General features: G+C 36.1%; 2 protein-coding genes and 1 non-coding gene across 9 annotated transcripts; 2 read left to right on the top strand and 1 right to left on the bottom strand.

Moving 5' to 3' along the window:
- Positions 1-713: 713 nt before the first annotated feature.
- LOC125265535 (calpain-5-like) lies at positions 714-20,528 on the bottom strand. 7 transcript variants are annotated; one of them, XM_048185817.1, is made up of 16 exons: positions 18,403-19,162; positions 17,485-17,537; positions 17,108-17,371; positions 13,467-13,589; positions 12,923-13,088; positions 11,972-12,103; positions 10,128-10,339; positions 9,802-9,994; positions 9,446-9,639; positions 6,767-6,844; positions 6,218-6,680; positions 5,764-5,886; positions 3,550-3,746; positions 3,241-3,359; positions 1,932-2,068; positions 714-1,846 (listed from the first exon to the last, which is right to left on the bottom strand). In XM_048185817.1, the coding sequence occupies exons 5-16, from the start codon at positions 13,085-13,087 to the stop codon at positions 1,682-1,684; spliced, it is 2,178 nt and encodes a 725-aa protein (XP_048041774.1). In that variant the 5' UTR covers position 13,088; positions 13,467-13,589; positions 17,108-17,371; positions 17,485-17,537; positions 18,403-19,162; the 3' UTR covers positions 714-1,681. The 7 variants fall into 7 exon arrangements, with proteins under 7 accessions (XP_048041774.1, XP_048041773.1, XP_048041776.1 ...); XM_048185816.1 differs by lacking the exons at positions 13,467-13,589; positions 18,403-19,162 and adding an exon at positions 20,396-20,528; XM_048185819.1 differs by lacking the exon at positions 13,467-13,589 and having other exon boundaries at positions 17,485-17,541.
- cnpy4 (canopy FGF signaling regulator 4) lies at positions 20,458-22,960 on the top strand. Its single transcript, XM_048185821.1, has 6 exons — positions 20,458-20,600; positions 20,851-20,977; positions 21,132-21,228; positions 21,362-21,484; positions 22,156-22,273; positions 22,363-22,960. The coding sequence occupies exons 1-6, from the start codon at positions 20,516-20,518 to the stop codon at positions 22,464-22,466; spliced, it is 654 nt and encodes a 217-aa protein (XP_048041778.1). The 5' UTR covers positions 20,458-20,515; the 3' UTR covers positions 22,467-22,960.
- Positions 22,961-23,100: 140 nt separating this feature from the next.
- Positions 23,101-23,194, top strand: trnai-uau. Its single transcript has 2 exons — positions 23,101-23,138; positions 23,159-23,194. It is a non-coding gene; the product is annotated as a tRNA-Ile (tRNA).
- The last annotated feature ends 1,891 nt before the right edge of the window (positions 23,195-25,085 follow it).

Below are 25,085 nucleotides of genomic sequence, written 5' to 3'. Positions count from 1 at the left end.
TTGCCATGCACCTTTTTGACTAGCAGATATGGCTAGTATAGTCATTTTGTTTTTTCATTCTGTTTTTTCTTAATTAGCATTTTCCAATTACAAAACTAAATCTAAACATGCTTTAAACAACTTAAATTTACTTGAGAGAAGAGATTTCGAAAGTTTTAAGTTTTGCCCATAAAATGAAAGTCAGTGGAGTCCAAAACATCATTGGACCTCATTGACTTATTTTGTATGGACCAAAACAAACAAAAACACAAACATTGCTCAAAATATTTTATTTTATGTTCCACAGAAAAAAGCAAATAATTATGACAATTATTAATTTTTTTTATTTTTGGGTGAACTATCCGTAAGGGTTATGTTTAGTTTCATTGTGTTTTAGTTTGTTTTTCCTCTTCCCATGAGTTCTAGTTCCATGTTTCCATGGTTTCTAATTGAGTTAGACACCTGTTCCCTGTTCTGTTAATTATCTTCCCTTGTGTATTTAAGCCCTTGGTTTTCCTCGGTTCCTTGTCCTGTGTCAATGTTCCTGTGTGTAGTGTTTTATGGTTCCTGTTTATTGAAGGTTATTTGATAATTCGTTCTGTGTCACGCATCTCTCTCTTGGTGGATTATCTACACTACCTGTAACACTCCTTTTAAATATAAGTATAAAATTATTTTGTTGCTTTTGCCTTGTTGTTTTCAGTTCATGTATTCAAGAATTTCACACGCACATGTTGGTTTTCCATACTTTATGAGGACTTTCCATAGACATGATTTTTATACTGTACAAACTGTATATTCTATCCCCCAACCTTAACCCTACACATTACAGAACCCTTCTGCATTTTTACATTTTCAAAAAACATACTTCTGTAAGCTGTTTTACTCAAGAGGATGAAAAATGTCCACAAGGTCAAAAATGACTGCCGTCCTTGTGGGGACATTTGGTCCCCACATCATAGGGTTTACCAGGACCTCACACACAAATACAAAACTGACTGAAATATTTATTACTGTTCAAATCAGTACAAAACTAAGAGTTTTGGCAGGTTCACAGATTCATTTAAAGATTAAACAAGCTTTTTCTGTAAAGCTACTTTGAAACAATATGTATTATGAAAAGCGCTATACAAATAAACTTGAACAGATTTAAATCGAGATGTTTTGCAGAATTTAAATGAGAGATGTTAAGGGTAATTTTAAGATGTTAGTATCGAGCCCTTAAAGGCTCCCTGAGATAAATGAACAACCATTACCACCCTGTCAAATTGAATAGTAGATTACTATGATTATATTTAGTGCACTCTAAGAAAAGTCTGTAAATATAGGGGCATGTACTGTTAGTATGAAGGAATTTCCTCTTCCACAGGTGTTTTACTCATATTTTGAATTCCGCATTGCATTTTGTCGAGATTTTTTTTTTCTTATAGTGTAATCATATTTGTTGGAACAAAACATTATCACTAACCAACACATTCTTCATATTTTCCTTATCTGGCCAGCAGATTTGATGACTTTAGCACAAACCACCATTACTATTGTGACCTTGAGCAAAGAATAATCCACGGGTGCTCGAGGGAGATTGTCCCTGTAAGAAGTTCATCGTGCTGTTCTATCCTGAAGTTTAGTTGTGAAATGTAGTTTGTCTTGTTCGGTCCAATGATAATCTATCATCAGTCATTACCCTGAGCTCACCTGTCAGTCACAGGTCTGTCAGGCACTGGCTAGAGGAGGTCTCTACAAAAACACAGCCCTGCGACTGGCCACCCTGCAAGTCAATCACTCTGTTTTGTCCTCGTTCATTTCCTCCTGTCTGAAGTCGTGCTCCACCCAGGAATGAGTCCAACAGTATGCCTCTTCTCCACAGCTATGCATAATCAAACACACACATAATTACCCTTTGCCTCAGTAGTACAAACATTATCAACATAAGATGTAGTATATCCTCTGACCTCAATGGAGATTTTTGACTTTGGGTTCCTGCTGTAAAAGATGGCTTTGGTGTTGAATTCAGGGCTTCCATCTTTTTTGAAAATTCTAGTCCTAACAGAGTCTTCCTCACACCGGATGACAGCATACACATCAGGAGCTGAAATATATGCACTCTTAGAAAAAAGGTTCAATGGGGTTATATATTTGACTTAATTTTAAAGAACCCTTTACGCCAAAAAGGTTCTATATAGGAGAAATGTCTTAAAAATTTGCAATAATAATTTCATGTTTAATGGGTTATTTAATTTTTTTTCAAGTGATAAAGTATATTTACAAGCTGTTTAATTCATATCATTGAATTAAAAATTAACTAAACTGACTCTATAATTTTCAAAAATGGTTTCAAGACCAATTGCCTCTATTTTTATTTTATTAATTATTATTATTATTACAACATAAAATGATCATAGACCTGTTTGTTGGTCTATTGCCTTAAAGGATTAGTTCACTTTCAAATTAAAATTTCCTGATAATTTACTCACCCCCATGTCATCCAAGATGTTCATGTCTTTCTTTCTTCAGTCGAAAAGAAATTAAGGTTTTTGATGAAAACATTCCAGGATTTTTCTCCATATAGTGGACTTCAATGGAGCCCATTACAGTTTACAGCGATCCCAGAAAGAGAAATAAGGGTCTTATCTAGAGAAACCATTGCTCATTTTCTAAAAAACATTTTTAACCATAAATGCTCATCTTGAACTAGCTCTCTTCTTCTTCTCTATTTGAATTCCAGCAGTGTAGACACTGCTAAGTGTTTTACTGCCCTCCACAGGTCAAAGTTAGAACTAAATTGTCATATACAATATTCTAGTGCAAGTATGTAACAATTAGTTCAAACTTTGACCTGTGGAGGGCAGTAATACACTTAGCAGCATCTACACTGCCGGAGTTCAAATAGAGAAGAAGAAGAAGAGAGCTAGTTCAAGATGAGCATTTATGGTTAAAACTTATTAAAAAAAAAAAAAAATTTTAGAAAATGAGCGATGGTTTCTCTAGATAAGACACTTATTCCTCGTCTGGGATCGTGTAGAACGTTTTGAAGCTGCAATGAAACTGTAATTTTGACCTTCAACCGCTTGGGCTCCATTGAAGTCCACTATATGGAGAAAAATCCTGTAATGTTTTCATCAAAAACCTTAATTTCTTTTCGACTGAAGAAAGAAAGACATGAACATCTTGGATGACATGGGGGTGAGTAAATTATCAGGAAATTTTAATTTGAAAGTGAACTAATCCTTTAAAGTAAGTTTATGAGTTGAGTTGTTGAACCTGTTTGTTTGGGATGGCTAAGGCCAGATGCTTTGAGCAGATGAACTGTAGTTACAGCACTGGGCTCAGGAATACAACACTGCCACAATGAAGGAGCAGGTAGCTCTTCCTTCAACTCCCTGAAAACAGCAGACAAAATAAAAGAATAGGGAGAGAAAGGGTTGGTGGGGGAGCTCTAGAATCCTTTTTCCCCTCTAGTGACAGCCCTGCTTAAAACTACTAGGCAATGGTCTGACATTTTGTTTACTTATCAGTTGCTTGTGATTTGAATGCAAAACAGCAGACACAGAGTGGCCTGATCTCCTGTACCTGAGGCGGACATGTGAGTGTGAGAAAAAACGCAGAAGGAACCGACCAGTGGCACCAGGCTGGAAAGTAGTGGGGAGGATGACGTAGCGTCCAGGACCGAGAGTCACTCGTAAGGTGACGCTACGGGAGTCCATATACACAGAGCTAGCAGCCTGCTCACATAAACACTGAACACGACACACACGATTCACCTCCACCTGACGGAAAGAAAAATAGAGGCCCAGCTAGGACAGGGAACATTCTCAGAACTTTCGCTAACGTTCTGGAAAAGTTCTCTCAAAATTATGGAAAAAACGTTCATCCAATTCGTTTAAAATGATCTTTATCTGGTCTTTAATGAAGTCTAGAGATTTACTGTGATTTAGTTGAAATGATACAACAGTTAGTTAAATTCCTCAATTCGTATCACTCCGTTTGTCTGTGTTTCTGAGTTACAGACTGTCAGTCTGTGCAGGTTACATTGGTATGCCAGTATGTGGCAACCAGTAACTGTCTTTATGAGTGAATCATTCATTCAAGCGATTTGTTCCAAAACACTGATTCAGTCAGATACAGTACTGTGTAAAAGTCTTAGGTCACCATTAGATGTTGTTTTAGCAATGGTATAATGACCATATTCTCTTTATCAGAATATAACAATAAAATACAGGAAATTTGTATGCAATATTAAAAAACAGAAGAAAAAAAAACGGCTTCTATAGGCTAAAGTGGCAAATATTTTGTGACCTCCCCTTACACTTGAGCAATAGCAGGAACCTGGCTCTCCTAAACCTAAATGTAAAGGAAAAGGACTGGAAGGCAAGAAAACTCAAAATATGATGAGAAGTTTCTCAGAGGTTTTTTTTTTTTTTTAAGAAACTGGAAGAAGTCCAGGAGTTCGCACTAAATACTGATTTTTGCTTAAAGGTGCCCTAGAATTAAATATTGAATTTACCTTGGCATAGTTGAATAACAAGAGTTCAGTACATGGAAAAGACATACACTGAGTTTCAAACTCCATTGTTTCCTCCTTCTTATATAAATATAATTTGTTTAAAAGACCTCAGAAGAACAGGCAAATCTCAACATAACACCGACTGTGGTGTACGCCCCAATATTTGCACATGCCAGCTCATGTTAAAGCATTAGACAAGGGCAGGACGTTTGGATGTGCAGAGCTGAATCATCAGACTAGGTAAGCAAGCAAGGACAATAGCGAAAAATGGCAGATGGAGCAATAATAACTGACATGATCCATGATAACATGATATTTTTAGTGATATTTGTGAATTGTCTTTCTAAATGTTTCGTTAGCATGTTGCTAATGTACTGTTAAATGTGGTTAAAGTTACCATCGTTTATTACTGTATTCATGGAGACGAGAGCCGTAGCTATTTTCATTTTTAAACACTTGCAGTCTGTATAATTCATAAACACAACTTCATTCTTTATAAATCTCTCCAACGGTGTGTAATGTTAGCTTTAGCCCGTTAGCTGCAGCCTAGCTACTATCAAACTCATTCAGAATCAAATGTAATACATCCAAATAAATACAATACTCACATGATCCGATGTATGCATGCAGCATGCATGACGAACATCTTGTAAAGATCCATTTTGAGGGTTATGTTAGCTGTGTAAACTGTGTTTATGCTGTTCAAGGCAAGCGCGAGCTCCGGGGGAGGGGGAGCACGAGAATTAAAGGGGCAGCAACCTATATATCGGTGTATAGTTAATGATGCCCCAAAATAGGCAGTTAAAAAAATGAATTAAAAAAAATCTATGGGGTATTTTGAGCTGAAACTTCACAGACACATTCAGGGGACACCTTAGACTTATATTACATCTTTTAAAAAGAAGTTCTAGGGCACCTTTAAAGAAGCCATTTTGTTCTGATTATATTTTTGTGTACATATTTACTTTATTTTCTGTTTGTATTGTAATAAAGAGACCGAAAAACAAATATGGATGGTCATTAAAACATTGCCAAAACAACAAAGCTGGTGGTGGCATTTAGCACAGTACTGTATGTCAAAGTTAAGTTGGTGTATATTGAACTTGTATATAAAACATATCATAATCGCAACCGCATAACAACACTATTGCTTGTGTGAAATTGCATAGATTGTGTATAACTTATTGTAAAAATTAAATAAATAAAACCCTACAACCCACATAAATTGACAGACACAGTCAAAATCTGTTCTGTATATCTCTGATTACTCAGTCACTTACCTTTAAAACCTCAAAGCCAATTGGTAGGTTCTCCCCACTTCCCTCCCTCCTTTTCATCCTCCTGTCCTCCTGTTGCAGACTTATCAACACCTCTGCCCCATCTCCAACCAGTTCAAAAATGAACTAAGAGAGGGATGGAGAGAGATGAATGACAAACATGTGAATGTGAAACTAGGGAATATATAATTAAGAGTAGAGGGAAAAGGCCACTCAAGATATATGATAAGATTAGACACAAGATGAGATAGATGACATTGTAGTGATATAATTTCCCAGCTTCTCAATACTGCAAGAATGATTAATTAAAGTTGGTTTCAGCTCTGCAATAGCTGACACTTATAGCAAAATTAGCAGGTGGGTTTTTTTAAAGGGACTTTTCCATTAACCTGAACATAAACCTAACCATATTCTAATATCTAGATATTATATACATATACTTTACATATAATTTTACCTGGGGGTTGTGTAGAAACGTGTCTCTGTGATTGATACATCCTCCACATCGACTTCTTCTGTCAATTTGCCTCTCCCATCTCATCCCCACACCTCCTTCATGTCTGTTCACACGCTCTTTTCCTCCCTTCGTTTGCTTTGGTTTTACTTCTGCACTCTCTTTCTTTTTCTGTTTTTCTCTTTGGATTGGTCCCTCCTTCTTTCTTTCATTCAGTCTTTGCTCTTTTTTATCTAGTCTTTGAGCTGGCCTTTGTTTGGACCATTGGGGCCCTGTTGAAGGCCTCTGGTTCTTGATGTTCAGACGACAAGAAGATGAGGAAGGAAGTGGGATCCCAGTAGTGTAGGTCCAAGCCCCCTGACAGCACACCTCCTTCCAGTGAGTCTGTGACCAGAGAAGGGATTTTTCTGCCAACCTACACACCACCATGTCTGTGAAGTAACGGCAGAAGTCCTCAAACTCCATCCTAAAGAAAATAAGAAATGTACAATATTGAGTCAAAACATGTATACACATGTCCGTATTGAAATATTGTATATTAATTTACACTACCAAAACTCTCCAACATCTCGGACAATAAGGCCCATCTTCTCCCTTTCTCTGCGGCTAAGCTGCTGCCACTGTGGAGACCTGCAAAGGGAACCAGTTAAGATATCACAAGCATTCAATCTAAAATACTTTCATGTCATTGTTTGTTCCCATTGTAACATTTTGAAAAGTGATTAAAAAATGATTTGAAAATATTGTCTTATTTGACAGCATACGCTAAAGATTTTCCACTTCAATTGAAGTTAGAAAGATAATCATGTTAGACTGGTTGTTTGCAATAGATCCTGAACTCTTTTTTTACTCCTGCATCTCCTAAAACTATATTCCAGGTGAGGCTCAAACTCACAACCTTGGCATTGCTCCGCTCTGCACTGCCTAAAAAGGACCGCCCGCTGACCGATTGCACCACTGGAGCAGTTGTCAAAGAATTATGTCACAAAACACCATGGGAAACAGCCTGGGTTATAGTACTTGGATACTTAATTATAAATATGAAGTCGAACCTCCAAGTGTCACTTGTTGGAACATTAGCACATACGCTACAGAGTCTCTGCCTAAATTGAAGATGACCAGCCAAAGTTAGAAGGGTTTTTCGCATTAGCCCTTGAACTCTCTTCATACTGGAACATCTGTATTCTAGTATAGAGTTTAAAATGAAAGACCGATTATGTTAGACCTTAGCCCTGTTTTCCAACTTGAATACCTTTTTAATTTTAAAACCATGCTCCAGGTGATGCTCGAACTCACAACCTTGGCATTGCTCTGCTTTGTACTGCCTTATAAGGTGTACATTTTAGGACTTCCTCACACCTCAGTCATACAAAAGGCGTCATGCCTCAGACTGAAAGGCTTCAGGTCTCAGGAAAAACAACGTCAGGTGTCAGGTCTCGTACAATTAAGCATCGAACAAAACAGACTCAGACCAATAGGCATCAGACGAAACAGACTCAGATAAAATGGCATCAGACTTAGAATAAAGTGAATTGCCCTGCCTCAATGTGACGTCACATGCACACAGTTTTCTGTTAAATGTTACACTAAGTTGTATGAAATATATCCCTTTGAGATTATTTTGTAAATTTGTATTATTCACTATTTTTATTTGCATAAAAAGTTAGCTAAATAGCACATTGCAACTAGCTTGCATTGCAAACAATTACGAAAATTACCAATAGTTAAAAGTGTGTTAACTATGTTTTTTTGTTGGATTGATACTATTTGTATAACAATAATTTTACAAATACCATAAACTATAGTATAGTAAAACCATGGTTAATTTTCATAAGGGAAGTAAAAAATCTTTCGAGCTATTAGACTGCGTTGTAATAAGCATAGCTGCTTTGTGTACAGAGGTTACCAAGGAAATGGCTTTATTTCTGCTGTTCCAGCGCCACCTACTGTCAGACAGTCAATTAGGCAACGCAATGCAAGGCAATTTTATTTCTATAGCACATTTCATGCACAATGGTAATACAAAGTGCTTTACATAAAAAGGAAACAAATGCATAAGAATAAAAATGGAATGCATAAAAAATAAAAATTACAATAAAAACAGAATACCACTATCTAGATGGAAGAGTCACATTTTACATTTTTATTCAGCCCGTTGCTGTTTTTCTGCAGACCAATGTGGAAATAGGCATGTTCTTTTCTGTATAGAACCTAACCAGCGTAATATTTAGCCTACACGAATACCATCAATAGATAGATTATACATAATAAACATGCATGCACACACACCTTACATCAATTTGGGAATAGTAACAGTGAAATATATAAAAAGGGGAGAAAGAAAAAGACAACTGAAGGATGGCATTATGATGGGATAAAATCCAATAGAAAGTTAGGCTATACAAAAAAAACTGCACAAAAAACAAACAAACAAACAAACAGATGCCTTTTAGTCTGATGCCTTTTGTCTGAGTCCATTTCATCCAATGCCTTTTCGTCTGATGCCTTTTAGTCCGAGGCTGTTTCGTCTGATGCCTAATTGTACGAGACCTGACACCTGACATAGTTTTTCCTGAGACCTGAAGCCTTTCAGTCTGAGACAAGAATGCGTTTTGGCCAGCGACTGAAGCCTTTTAGTCTGAGGCATGACGCCTTTTCGTTGTATGACTGAGGTGTGAGGAATTCCTAAAATGTACAACATACACACGCTAACCGATTGTGCCGCATGGAGCTACTGCTGCAAAACTTTATTACAAAACACTACAGGAAAAGCCAACCTAAAATGTTGATTACAGAAATGGCCTATATAGAGCTTGAATACACCAATCCCAACTTCCAAGTTTTAAATTGTTGAAAGATTAGCACCTACACTACAGAGTGTCCGCCTCATGGTAAGATGGCCAACCAATGTTAGTCCTAACATTCATGTTAACCCTTGAACACTGGACTTACTGGAAAGTCTCTAGTGTAGTATAGAGTCTAAAATAAAAGACCAACTACATTAGTCCTTTATCTGATTCCCCACTTGAATGTCTTTTGAATCCTAAAACTATGCTCCAGGTGAGGCTCAAACTCACAACCTCTACACATCTCCGCTCTGTACCGTTATATAAACACCACACATTAACCAATTGCGCCTCTGGAGGTGAAGCTTCTCACTAGAACGCACCATGGGAAAAGTCAAGAACTTAATTATGGGCTTCTGAGAGAGACTGGCAGACATTAACTCACCCCAGGCTCCAAGCTCCTGTCCAGTCTGCCGTGCCCCAGGGGTTCCTCATCCGCACCATGTACAAACGACCTGCATTACATATGCCATGCAGAGTCTCTGACATACGGAGTTTCCTGACTGCAGTCACACCGTATGCATGACCCTTTATCAGTCCACAGTCAAGAACTGATTCTACCTGCTCTCCTTCTGCTGGCTACAACATAAAAAAGAGACAAAATGTGTACAAAAGAAAGAGGTCAAAATAAGAGCTGTGTGACTGAATGTGTCATTTTTATCAGGCCACACAGACCAATTATCATATGGTATTTGCTTGATTTGCAGGGTGTTTAGACTGAAAAACTGAAGTTTTTCTGACCCGAATGGAACAAGTGATGAGTGCTTTGTGACTGTGGGCATGGGCTAGTGTCTGGAACAGCATTTTTCTCTGGTCAGCGTGATCGATCAGCTCCTCCTGGTTCAGACTCAGTGGTTCAGAGACGCCACCAGTAAAATCAACAAGAGCTTCGGCTGTATTACCTCCCTCTAGAGCCTCATAACACCCATTGAGCCTGACAAAGACAGAAAAAGAGAGATGATAATAGGATTTTGAAATAAAGGACCTTGGTCTACTATGTAGACATTCTTTGACATTTATTGAAAGTGCATATAAGCTTATAGATTCTTATTTCACAAGTATCTCACTTGGCGTAGGCTTTCTCCAGCAAAGCACTCCAGAATTCCCGTGGTGTTGCAGAACGACAGAAGAGCAGCGTTCCATCCTCGCTGACTGGTAAACGGTCATCCACCACAACATCTGTCCACTGGCCCAGTCGCCAGAAACGAAAGTGGAAAATTCCAGCATACTGATCCGGGCGCTTTGGGTGCCACTCCTGTTCAGCGTGGTCTGGGATTACCTGAATAAAGGACAATACAAAAGGAGTGAAATCTTGATAAATGAGCAATTAGTAAACCAAATATTCACTATATATTTCCATTTTAATGTATAGTCAAACCAAAAATTGTTCAGACGTTTTTGATATTTGTGATATATTTTTACTAGTGGGTACAGGACACTATAGTTCATTTATGTAAGTGAGGATAACACAATAAAGTAAACTGTGACATATTATACCCAAAAATTCTTCATACAGTGGACTACCAGTAAAATTGATACAAATTTGGAACCAAAAATTTTTCAGACACTTTGACCTTTGACCATGTTATGCTTAAGTGTTATCTGACATAATTAAGATTATTTTTTTCTGACACAGTTTAACTCTGAGATCTTGTCATGTTTTATTACCTTTTTTTAACTATAATGAATAAACTGTATTAATGAATGAAATTTTCAAGGTTGTGCTGGTTAAAGGTGCCCTAGATTATGTTTTTAAAAGATGTAACATAAGTCTAAGGTGTCTCCTGAATGTGTCTGTGAAGTTTCAGCTCAAAATACCCCATAGATTTTTTTTTAATTAATTTTTTTAACTGCCTATTTTGGGGCATCATTATAAACGCGCCGATTTTATGCTGCAACCCCTTTAAATCTCATGCTCTCCGCCCACAGAGCTCGCGTTTGCCTTAAACAGTGCCGTAAAAAAGTTTACACAGCTAATATAACCCTCAAAATGGATCTTTACAAAGTGTTCGTCATGCATGCGTCGGATTATGTGAGTATTGTATACTGTTATATTGTTTACATTGATTCTGAATGAGTTTGAGGCTGTGCTCCGTGGCTAAAGCTAACATTACACACTGTTGGAGAGATTTATAAAGAATGAAGTTGTATTTATGAATTATACAGACTGCAAGTGTTTAAAAATGAAAATAGCGATGGCTCTTGTCTCCGTGAATACAGTAATAACCGATGGTAACTTTAACCACATTTAACAGTACATTAGCAACATGCTAACGAAACATTTAGAAAGACAATTTACAAATATCACTAAAAATATCATGTTAGCATGGATCATGTCAGTTATTATTGCTCCATCTGCCATTTTTCGCTGTTGTTCTTGCTTACCTAGTCTGTTGATTCGGCTATGCACATCCAGACGTTTTGCCCTTGTTTAATGCCTTTCATAATGATAATGTTGGGAACATGGGCTGGCATATGCAAATATTGGGGGCGTACACCCCGACTGTTACGTAACAGTTGGTGTTATGTTGAGATTCGCCTGTTCTTCGGAGGTCTTTTAAACAAATGAGATTTATATAAGGAGGAAACAATGGAGTTTGAGACTCACTGTATGTCATTTCCATGTACTGAACTCTTGTTATTTAACTATGGCAAGATAAATTAAATTTTTCATTCGAGGGCACCTTTAATGTTTTTGTGGAAACCGTGATAAAAGATTTTGAAGGATAGAAGGTTCAAAAGAACAACATTAATTTGAAATTGTAATATTATAAATATCTTTACTGTCACTTTATATCAATCTAACAAATCCCTGCTAATTATATGTATTAATTTCTTTTTGAAAAATCATATAGCCCCCAAACTTTTGTACTGATATATACATATATATATTTTATATATATATTCTGACCTTCTTCCAGAGTGAGGATTCTGCTGCCAAACATGACGTGGCTGCCACCATCCAGCAGTTACCCAGACTGCCCTGGTGCAGATCCCTTGTGCTGATTCCATCCACAAATAGTCGAGGGTCTTTACACAGTTCCTGGGTGTAAGAGGATAAAAGAAAAGACCCTCAAACCATTTGTATGTGTTTATGGTTAGACCTAATTTATCAAAGACATGTTTTTTTTTTTCGAAACTAGATAATGAATAATAAAAAAATAAATAATAAAAAAATACATTTTCATGGTTAAAAAGATAGTGTTTCACAAACTAGCACTAGAAATAGTAAAGTAACACATAACAGTATTAAACAGTGGCAAAGTATTAACGTTTTCATTAAATTATTTTCTAAAAAAATTTCTGATAGCAAAACATAGTTTTTTGGATTTTCCTTGAAATTCTAGAATATTGCTTTAATTGTTCTCTTGTTTTTTTGTTTTGTTTTTTTAATCAGCATATCATGTGTAAATGTAAAATAAAATGTTGGTAATCTCCCTCATTTGAAGCCATACACGCGACACACGCACTCTCCAAAAGAGTCAGGTTACTGACGCCTTGCAGCTGGCAGAAAGGCCTTTAATTAAACATATCTCTAATGCTGCTGACTGCGCAGCCACATTTAGAATCACAAGAGTCACCAGGATAGATCCACTCACTGATACTAGGGGGTCAGAAACTACTGACCTGACACCAGACCTTATGAACAGTAACATCAGACTGTATTTGGGCAGCAAACTTTGTTCAAAAACAAAGAAAAGAATTGTTGTTTTTTTCCAATACATTTTTCCAGTGTAATGGTGTGAATCTTTAGCACCAGCAAAATCTCTGAGGCAATCTACATGATAATATACTTCCAAAGGTTGACAAAATTAACTATTAGTACATGTACACATAAAAAGAAACAGTCAGTTTCTCTTACCCTGGGTCTCTTCCACGTCAGTCCTGGAGGGGGCGTTCTTTTGTAGAACAGTGACTCAGCTGAAGGAGGAAAGAATGGATCTTGGAACAGAGCTCCTCGCCTCAGACATGATCTCTTCAGCTTATGATAACACTGACCTTGAAACTTGCACACTTTCTCTGGCATACTGCACAGGGGAGAAATTGATAGAAATGAAGGAGGAAAAATTTAAGAATAGAGAACAAAGGACAAAGAGGGAAATTTTATATATTATATAAAATTTATATATATATATATATTATATATATATTTATATTATATATATATACATTTTATATATATATATATATATATATATATATATATATATATATATATATATATATATATATATATATATTTATTTAATTCAACACGTTTTATATATATTGTCTCTGTTAATTTATTTTGAGGCTCTGATAATTAAAATAACTATTTAGTTATTTTTAAGCTATGCTTTTGTCCACATACAGCAGTAACAGCCATCAGAATTTGTAAACCACAATGTTAAGTCTTGTTCTGTAACCTCGAGTTTAGCTTCAGTTTCAGGGATGATTGGGTAACGGTGTATTTGCAGACGGTGTAGTTTCCCTTGGCAATGGAGAAGGGTTAGACATGCCCTGGAGAGGTTAATGTGTCAGGAGGAGTCCTTTTGTACATAAAACAGCAAAATAAAATATGTTTAGAGGTAAAGTTGTGTTTAAAGAGGTTTGATGAAAAGTTTGGTATCAGGGTTTAAGAGTTATTGGATATCTCATATTAAAGTCAAGTTTCCAGTCAAGTGTGTTTGTGTGCAAGAGAGATAGTATGTGTATGTGGGAAAGGATATGATTTAGAGGGAAATTTTAGCTCTTAGGGGTCTGGCAAGGGGTACGGAGAGGCCAGGGGCCAACTAAGTGTGCTGGTATATGAGCCACCTATGAGTGTTTGCATGTTTGTGTTAGTATGTGTGTGTAGTTGTGATCCAAGTTGTGTGCACATACCGGACAGGCCAACACTAGCACTGCACTCTTGTCTTACCACTTTGAGGGAAACACACTAAATGAATCTAAGTATCTTTAACTAACAAACAAACAAAAAAACACAAAATCCCAATATAGAACCTTGCAAACGTATTTATGTTTTAAACAAATTTTGTTCTCTTTGATAATTTAAAGGGCCTATATAGTTATATGTAAGAATTTTTTGGGTTGTCTGTGAAAGCACATATACTGACTTTTATGTGAAGGACTCGGGACATTTTGCCGGGAAAATGAAAAGAATCCCGAGATCCTCTCTTTCGTTTAGTCACACTGAATGATTATTATTCAATGTCCAGGATAATGCTGAAAGAGCTCTTCTATACTGTATGTGTAATGCAAAGAGAAGATAATAATTCAAAATGTAGTCTTACATAGCCAGATCTGCATAGTATATAGTCTCAAATATAGGCCTACTTTATAATCAAACTATCAGTGTAATCTTAATTACCTCATCTGTCGTCATGATGCCGCTGAATTGCAGAGCTTGAGCAAACATATCCACATCGCTACAATCAGATGCTTTCTTAACTGTTGTTTTCGCTGCCGTTTTTGTTGTGTTTATTTTATTATTGGGAGAAAAGCATGCAGCATATATTTACATATTCATCTAAACGTCACGTTCAGTCTATACGTTACCTGTGCACCAGTGCGAGCACAAGAAATAATTTGCTGTCTGCAGTTCACTTAATGGCCACCGGTGTCACTAATAACAAGGGTTTCTGAATTCTACATGTACAGTGACATGAAAAAGTATGTGAACCCCTTGCAGAATCTGTGAAAATGAGAATTATTTTAATAAAATAAGAGGGATAATAAAAAATGCATGTTATTTTTTTTTTAGTACTGTCCTGAGTAAGATATTTTACATAAAAGATGTTTGCATTTAGTTCACAAGACAAAACAATAGCTGAATTTATTAAAATAACCCCATTCATAAGTATGTGAACCATTGATTCTTAATACTGTGTGTGAATACATGGATGATCCACGACTGTTTTTTTTTTTTTTTGTTTTGTGATGGTTGTTCATGAGTCTCTTGTTTGTCCTGAGCAGTTAAACTGAGCTCTGTTCTTCAGAAAAATCCTCCAGCTCCTGCAGATTCATCAGTTTTTAAGCATTTTTGCATATTTGAACCCTTTCCAGCAGTGACTGTATGATTTTGAGATCTGTGTTTTCATACTGAGGACAACTGAGGGACTCAAACTCAACTATGCTCCAGAAGGAAACACGATGCATTAAGAGTCGGGGTGTGAAAACTTTTGAACAGGATGAAGATGTCACAATTTTTCTTATTTTGGTTAAATATCATTGTTTTTCATTTAGTACTTCCCTTCGGAAGCAACAGAAGATACTTGCATCTTTCCCTGCAGAAAAATTAAGTACAATTTACCTTGATATTTTAATTCAAAAGTTTTCACCCCTCGGCTCTTAATGCGTCGTGTTTCCTTCTGGAGCATCAGTGAATGTTTGAACCTTTTTTAATAGTTGAGTTTGAGTCCCTCAATTGTCCTCAGTGTGAAAAGATGGATCTCAATATCATACAGTAACTGCTGGAAAGGGTTCAAATATGCAAAAATGCTTGAAAACTGAAGAATCTGCAGGACCTGGAGGATTTTTCTGAAGAACAGAGCTCAGTTTAACTGCTCAGGACAAACAAGAGACTCATGAACAACCATCACAAAACAAAAAACAGTCGTGGATCATCAGATAACCACACACAGTATTAAGAATCATACTTACACATACTTATGAATGGGGTTATTTTAATAAATTCAGCTATTGTTTTGTCTTGTGAACTAAATGAAAACATCTTTTATGTAAAATATCTTACTCAGGACAGTACTAAAAAAAAAAAAACATGCATTTTTTATTATCCCTCTTATTTTATTAAAATAATTCTCATTTTCACAGATTCTGCAAGGGGTTCACATACTTTTTCATGCCACTGTAGCCCCTTTTATAAGAAAAACTGAAGCTAGCAACACGTTTATGTTAAATAATGTTTTAAAATAACAAATTTCATTAATAATAAATAAATAGGCCTACATTTAAGTCGTAAAAAAATAAATAATTGTTGACAAACTATTTCTCTGTATTCAGACTATGCATATTAATATTTTGTGGATAAACTTGCTTGCAGAACACACTGTTCGGCTTTGATTTTGGCATATTTGTCAATGCAGATTTGCACCACAGGTTGTTCTGGTTACTCAGATAACGCCAATGCACTGCAATTTTCAAAATCTGTCACAGATCATCAGTTGGACTGAGATCAGGGTTTTGACTGGCCAATTGCAGAACATTCACCTTTTTGTTCTCAAGCAATTGCCATGTAAATTTGAGGCTACATTTGGGATCATTTTCCTGGTAAAATGTGCACTCATTCCTTAAATTAAACAAAATGCCTATGTGTTTTTTTCTTTCGTTTTGAGGAGTGGGCAAAGTTTTACTTACACATATGTCTTTGAATTATGACTAAAAAGCAACTTGACCACAAAATTCCTTGGATGCATTTTCACCTCAGATTCACAACCAGAATAATTATGCTTGACAGAGGGGTTGTCAGGAAATGTGGTAGTTATTTTAATGATTCACATATGGAGGCCAATTGTAAAGCAATTGTATCCTTGTTAGGGCAATTGTTTTTCATCTGTGTAACTCTTGAACTTCTACAACAGGACCGAACCATGTTCAAACACCCTATTTCAGTAAATCTGCAAACCTGAAACAATGACACACAACCGTTTTTTAATAATTAAAATTATTATCATCATAAAGATCCTAATTTCAAAATGATTTGTAAATAACTGTTTATAGGTTTGAATGCTTTTGCAATGCAACATATTACACATTTAAGAGAGTCACATTATTATGTAAACATGCTATTGGGACTCTATGGCCTCATGGCAACATACATATAAAACCAATAATAAAACAATAAAAAATGACAATGTAACACATAGCACTGATGGCTGACAATGACACAGGACAGATTCACAGAATAATTAGAAATTTACATCTTATCTACTGTATATGAGATTAATTTCTAAATCAATCCCAGTATATCAAACTACTGTATGAATGAACATAACAAAATTTCTATTGAAGGCTTAATTCAAAAACAGAAAATAGATACAGCACTTACCTGTACCCCACCTTTGCTTTTTTGTTTTGCCTTTGCGTAATATGTTCCTTGTTGCAATGTATCCGGTAATTAAGGCAGTTTCAGGTAAGGCAGTTATTTGCAGAGTATTTGTTTAGGATGATAAGTATAAGACTTCAGTCATCAGTCATTTTGCAGAGTCCATGTGTCTAATATAACAGGAACAGTGTAGCAGGTGTTGGCTTTCTGTTTGATGTCGCTGTGACAACCAGGATTTGTCCAGTAGACCAGGTATCCTTGAGTCCTCTAAATAGGTAAATGCTCTGGCATTCATTTGCATTTCCAATATAATATTTAATTAATCTTCATGACATGTAATGTTGTGTACATTGAGTGCCTTTATATCTCTGTGTGTATACCTGCACGAGGACAGTCGTTTGTTTATGGATGTAACTCCATCCGTCCAGCCAGTCTAGCTCAAAACACAGTGACATAACAAACAATTACTGATACTGAGACGGGTGTGCGCACAAACAAACACACGTTAGGTTTTCATGTTTTATGGGGACATTCTATAGACATAATCATTTTTATACTGTATAACTGCATATTCTGTCCCCTAACCCTAAACCCAGCCATCACAAAAAAACCTTCTGCATTTTTACATTTTCAAAAAACATCATTTAGTTTGATTTATAGGCTGTTTTCCTCATGGGGACCAAAAAATGTCCCCACAAGGTCAAAAATTACTGGTATTACTATCTTTGTGGGGACATTTGGTCCTCATAATGTAGGGCTTACCAGGACACACACACACACACACACACACACACACACACACACACACACACACACACACACACACACACACACACACACACAGTCTTCTAGCTTACACTGAAACAAAAGCTTTCTTATTAAGAGACAACAGCCAGAAAGGGTCATCAAATATTTACACAAAATGTATAAACAGTGCATTAATATAAATAAATCAGCCATAAAAGTTAAACATTTAAAAAAAATAATAATAATATAGTGCATGTAGCTCTTTTGCTTTTGTTCCAACCATGCATATTTTCTTGTGTAACCATTTCTTTTTTTCCCCCTTATTTTTCTGTGTATTTGTGCCCTCTGTCTGACCCTGAAAGCTCAGAGGAATATGCTGAGCGCAACTCCTCTCTCACTGCCACCTGTCCCCGTCATCGCTGTCTTCCTGTGTCTCTCGCTCTCACATTAACACATGGGCTTTCCCTCTTTTCCAAGTCCCTTAATTAAGCATGCAGCTCCCCCTGCATACACGTGCATTCATGCGAATAATCACCCAGAGTCTCACTCACAATTTGGCCTTCTTGTTCACTCCGAGTATTTCCAGTTTCTCACGTAGTACTTATCTCAGTTCTCTGTCTGGATTGTCATCTCTCTCATCATTCTCTCTCCTTGGTTTTTCAGCCCCCTCTCTCACAGACCCACCAGAAGGTTCATCATAACATATCGGCTGTCAATAAATGCGTGGCACTGACACCTGAATCCCTAAGAGGGACGGGTGATGCGCAGACACCCCTTTTGAAGGCACACAAACTTTAACTAATTCTCTTCCAACAGCTAATCCAGTAAAGACATACTGACATAAAAATCTACTGTCAAGGATTTATTATTATTATTATTTATTTATCTTTTCCAAATGGATTTATAGATGACAGAATGGCTTGAAATTCAAGTGCCAGCCAATTGAGTTAATGCAATGTACATGTCACTGTTATAAATAAACATCACCTAAACTTTAAACCTGTTCAACTCGCTCAAGGACAGGTGGAACAATAGATCACATAGACACTGATTTGGGTCTCATTGACAGCCAAAAGGTCATGGGATTAAAGCTCTATAGATATCAATAGTAATGTATAGTTGTTTCACTAAGCCTGTGTTGGTCGTCCTTTATGTTTTGACCTACATGGAGGATGTACTACAACAATGGCAATGAGGGAGTCCCCAATTTCTCTCACCCTTCATACGTGGTCATTTTTTAAGTAATGTATATACACTATCATTCAAAAGTTTGGGATCGGTAAGATTTTTAATGTTTTTAAAAGAAGTTTCGTCTGCTCACCAAGGCTGCATTTATTTAATTAAAAATACAGTAAAAACAGTAATATTGTGAAATATTTTTACAATTTAAAATAACTGTTTTCTATTTGAATATATTTTACAAAGTCATTTATTCCTGTGACGACAAAGCTGAATTTTCAGCATCATTACTTCAGTCTTCAGTGTCACATGATCCTTCAGAAATCATTATAATATGCTGATGAAACGTTTCTTATTATTATCAATGTTGAAAACAGTTGTGTACTTTTTTTTCAGGATTCTTTGATGAATAGAAAGTACAGCATTTATCTGAAATACAAAGCTTTTGTAATATTATAAGAATTTTTATTTTTTTGAAAGAAATTAAAGTAAGTAATACTTTTATTCAGCAAGGATGCATCAGATCGATCAAAAGTGGCAGTAAAGACATTTATAATGTTACAAAAGATTATATTTCAAATAAATGCTGTTCTTTTGAACTTTCTATTCATCAAAGAATCCTGAAAAAAAAATTGTACACAAATGTTTTGTAAAATTGTACACAATAAATGTTTCTTGAGCAGCAGATCAGCATATTAGAATGATTTCTGAAGGATCATGTGACATTGAAGACTGGAGTAATGATGCTGAAAATTCAGCTTTGTCATCACAAGAATAAATTACTTTGTAAAATATTTTCAAATAGAAAACAGTTATTTTAAATTGTAAAAATATTTCACAATATTACTGTTTTTACTGTATTTTTAATTAAATAAATGCAGCCTTGGTGAGCAGACGAAACTTCTTTTAAAAACATTAAAAACCTTACAATTTCCAAACTTTTGAACGGTATATATTTTTTAAATAGGCCTAATATAGCTTAAATTTTGAGTGTAATTTTATGCATTTTTCTCAACAGAAATCTTACCAGTAACCATGGCAAATTATTTTATTGACTTGGAATTTTTCAGGTCTTAAATTAAGACTTAAAAGTGATGAAGTGTCAGTAACCTAACACTGCCCTTGGCTTAAAGTAGTCTCGGTGTAGCTATCATTAGAATTAATAAAAATAAGCTCACGAATTTATTGTTGCACTCATTCCACAGTCTTCTGAGATGTTTATCTTACGTCTTACATTTTCTTTACTTATTTACACCAGTATTTACACCATTTACACCTTTACTTATTTTCAGCTCGATCAGTGCTTTGTGCTTTCGATTAGCTATGCCTAAATCGATAACGCGTGTTTTGTTTACCATTACTTACCATCTGCTTTGGCAGTGCGCATGCTCTGTTCCACTAGCCTGAAGTTACCATCCTCAAAAAATGTCGATGTGGCTTTAACGTGAACTTCTATTGAGTCCAAGTTTATAAACAGAGGTCACTATGGAAATGTTTGCAGTTTTCCAGTTTTGTATGTTCAGCCTTGTTTTGGCAAACCAAGAGGAGCGGTTGCCGAATAAATGCGAGGGTAAGAAACAGAAAGTGTCTTTACCCCTTAGGTGTTAAATGTAAAAGAAACTATCATGAAAACACCCTAAAATATATTATAATTCTTCTACAAATATCTACCAGTGCAGAGTTTGTCTGTGCACTTCTGTTTACATGTGAAAATTGTACTTACTGTTTTTCAGTCAGGTTCTAAATTTTTTTTTTTTAAACTACAGAAGTTATTGCGTTATTAATATTTTAAGGCATCTGTTTTTTTTTTTTTTAAATAGTTTGTAAATTACTGACGGTGGAGTTACAGGACGCCCTAGAAAAAACTGGCCGCTCGAAGGAAGTTCTTGAGCTCGGAGAAGTTTTGGACACTGGCAAGCGCAGGCGCAAAATCAAATACAACACATCGTGAGTAGTGATGACATACTGATACTGACATGTCCGTTCTGTGCCTATGAGAAAACTGCCCGAGAAAGAGAAAGAACCATGGAGTTTAGGAAAAAATTAAAACCTATTGATGTTCTCCCTCCTGTTGCCATTATCACGATTTATTTGTTTCTAGAGAGACACGACTCACTGAGGCCATGGACAACATCTGTGAAAGAATTCTGCAGTATAAAGTCCATGCTGAGAGACCAGGAAGCCTTCGCTATGCCAAAGTATTAAGCTCACCTCAGCACTATTTTCTCTACTCTTCAATTCAGTCAGTCCTCATTTAAAGAGATGCTTTGAAAATGTATATCTTTGTTTGCAGACTAATGATGATTCATTATAGACTGCTGTGTTTGTCAGGGCACAAGCCAAACCATGAACACACTTAAGAACCTGGTGGATAAGGGAGTGAAGGTAGAACTGGGTGTCCCTTACGAACTATGGGATGAACCATCAGTGGAGGTGGCAGACCTGAAGAGACAGGTAATACACATTTACAAACAAAGAAAGAGCTGTAGGTGATGTATTTGCATGTTTTTATATTCTCAGATGATGTATTGTTATTAATTGATATTAAAGGGATAGTTCATACAAAAATGAAAATTATCCCATGATTTACTCACCCTCAAGCCTATCCTATCTTCTTTCAAGATGAACACATTCAGAGATATATTTAAAATATCATTAGTCCTCCAAGGTTTATAATGGTTGTGAATGTTTTGAAGCCAAAAATAATGCATCCATCCATAAAAAAAAATAATCCATAAGACTCCAGGGGGTTAATAAAGGCCTTCTGAAGTGATGCATTTTTGTATGAAAAATATCTTTATAAAGACTTTATAAATTCAAATAACTAGCTTATTTTATGGATGGATGCATTATTTTTTACTTAAAAACATGGCCCCCCATTCACAACCATTATATACCATGGAGGACTAAGGATATTTTAAATATATCTCCGATTGTATTCATCTTGAAAGAAGATAGTCATATACACATAGGATGGCTTGAGGGTGAGTAAAGCTTGGGGTAATTATTGAGGGTGAGCTATCCCTTTAATAAAAAAAATGTTTTAATGGTAGTGATATCCAAATCAAAATACCTTTTGGGACAGTGTGTTAAAATGTATCTGTCTTTTTATGTTTATATTACAGTGTGAGACCATGTTAGAAGAGTATGAAGAGGTTGTGGAGAGCTGGTACTTTCATCATCAAGATGAGAAACTTGACAGATTCTTCTGTGCAACCCATGTGCTCGGAGACTCAGACCAAGGTAGTAAATACCCAATCTAATCCTTCCTGACAAACATACACTTACACATCAAGCCACTATTTTCAAGGCCTCGTTTCCATCACTTTCAGAGTGCCTGAACGAGGTATGGAAAGGTGACATGGGCATGAAGGGATCAAAAGAAGAGAGCGAGGGAGAGGATGGAGGACAGACCCACGACGCAGGAGAACTGTGAAAGCAGAGCCATAATGGTTGATGCATGCACAACCTGTATGACGTATTTGCACAAAGCTACATAGGAACCAAGGAAACATCAAAGAAAGTGTTTTTCTCAAGCATCTGCATTAATATTAATGAAAATGAACTGTCAGTGTTTTCCCAATCTGTTATTTTTTGCCAGATCATGGGATGTGAACAGTCCCATGTTTTACCTCTTTGTCAATGCAGAAATTTTAAATTTCTATTTTTATGCAGTTATAGAATGTGCCTTTTATTGTATATTGTCTTACGTGTTCAAGCAAATACAGACACTAACACTTTTTACTGTTAGATGAGACTGGGAATTGTATTAGTATTTATCGTCACTGCACAACCATGTACAAACAAAACAGATTGCTTTAGGATTTTGTATTTTGGGGTACTTACAAAATGTTTTTTCTCCTGATGTAATATGTACAGTAATCTTTTTTAAATGATGCATTGTTGCTATAAATCCAAAGTTTGTCTTAATTTGTGTGTGTGTACAAAGTCCCAGTACGAAGTCTTTCGATTTATACGCTTTATTCTCCAGTGTCTTCGAGAAGAAAAACGATCCTATCCATTTGACTATTGACAGCCAGTTAATGAGCTCCAGTAAGAGGTCATGTAAAGCTCCAGTGGCGCAATCGGTTAGCGCGCGGTACTTATACAGCAGTACAAAGCAGAGCAATGCCGAGGTTGTGAGTTCGAGCCTCACCTGGAGCAATTTTGAAATGCATGTCGTCCTGCTCAATGAGGAAATTCTCCACATCCCGTATGTCATTGGTTGTGTCCAAATAGTGGGGTTTTTCAGGGTTGCAAATCAAAATAAAATGGAACACAAGAGTTCAGTTGATAGAAAACTCTTATTTATAAGTGAAGGGATATTATTAATAAGAGTTTTCTTAAATTAAGTTCCCTTGTTGTAATCTGCAGGTTCTCACGGTTGGGTTAACGTGCCAGCTGCTTTGAGCCAAAGTTGCAGGAAGCCTTTTTGTGTAAAAGGCTATTCTTCGGAAGTTTTATTAAATGGCAGCCTAAATTAAATATTCCAATAATTTAATTAAATATTCAAACAAAAATGGTTAATTTATTTATTCATGAATCAATGAAAGATAATCCATTCGTGTTGATCCCAATTGCCTTGAAGCTATGTGCATGAACTGTCGCCTAGTGGTTAAATTCATGACTTGTGAACTTGTGAAGTGAATTCATGCTTCTAGGTCTATCGAAGAACAGTAACACTATCTATAACACACATAAAATTACATTTACAAAAACGTTCAATGCAACACTGACACTTATTTAGTAGGTTACTAACTACCAAGCAGGGGTTTTTAAGGAAAATTACCACAATGGCGACTAAAAAGAGACTTAAATTTATTAGACACCACAGGGTGGCAGTAGAGCTCCAGTCATAAAACATAAACTAACAAACTGCCCATTCGTAGACTGGTCCACTGGTAAGATGATAAACTGTCCGTGTGAATAAACGGATAACTGATGCCGAAAGGGTTGTGTGTGACATCATCACCAATAAGAGTGAGGAACCGAGAGATCCGTGTTACGTTCCCTTTTTAAGTTTTGAGAACGTGCTTCTCATTCTATTGTCATCATTAGGCCCAGATGCTCAGATTGCATGTTCTATCGAGCAGATGAAGCTCCAGTGGCGCAATCGGTTAGCGCGCGGTAATTATATAGCAGTACAATGCAGAGCAATGCCGAGGTTGTGAGTTCGAGCCTCACCTGGAGCAGTTTTAAAGCAAAAGCAATTCTGTCCTATCAAATTAAATAACACAGGGCATTGTGTCTACATCACTCTGGGGTTCATTACTGTGTAGGCTAGTATTCTACTTGTGTGAAACAAACAGTCAGTTTTGGACCAGTGATCTGGTTATGCTAAACAAATAAGATTTAATAGCAGTAAAATGTATAAAACGCTGGTTGCTGGTTTATAATTTATTTCCATAAACTGACAAATAATATATCTTGGTGAATATATCTGAGTTACATTTACAAATGAGGGCTCCAGCTCACTACACTCCAGTCTAAAATATAATCCTAAAGATTGCTTTGAGATTCTGACCCTGCAGCAAGTTTCTTTTCTTTTTGCTTTAACGGACACCCATTTTATGACATCTAAACTTTTAAAGATACAATATTTCAAATTTTTGTTCAAAATTAATACAATTAAAATTAATAAAAAGAGTCAATACATCATTAATCCTTCTTCCAAGGATGTTTTTGTTTTACCCTGATTCACTATAGTAAGCTTATTTTAAGTGTTTATATATTAGACCTGATGGGATGGTTTTTATGGAATATTACGTACATACATCACTCACCCGTGTGTGTCTTGTCATATCCATAAATAGAGAAAAGTTTATCCGGGTATAAGCTGTGTCTCATTTCGAAGGCTGTGTCCTCAGGAGGTCGAGGAGCTATCCAGGATACCAGTAGGTATTTGTGGCCACATTGAGGTAGTCTCATTTAAGAAAAGTAACCATTAAATTGCAAAGTAAGAAATAAATTGCAGTATTTTACACCTCACAATGAATAACAGTCAATGTTATTGTGGTTACTTTTCTTAAATAAGACATCCTCGATGACGTATGCA

Source organism: Megalobrama amblycephala, linkage group LG3, assembly GCF_018812025.1.
Source record: "Megalobrama amblycephala isolate DHTTF-2021 linkage group LG3, ASM1881202v1, whole genome shotgun sequence".
In the NCBI taxonomy this organism is placed as follows: domain Eukaryota; kingdom Metazoa; phylum Chordata; class Actinopteri; order Cypriniformes; family Xenocyprididae; genus Megalobrama; species Megalobrama amblycephala.
This window is presented reverse-complemented; position numbering and strand designations above follow the sequence as displayed.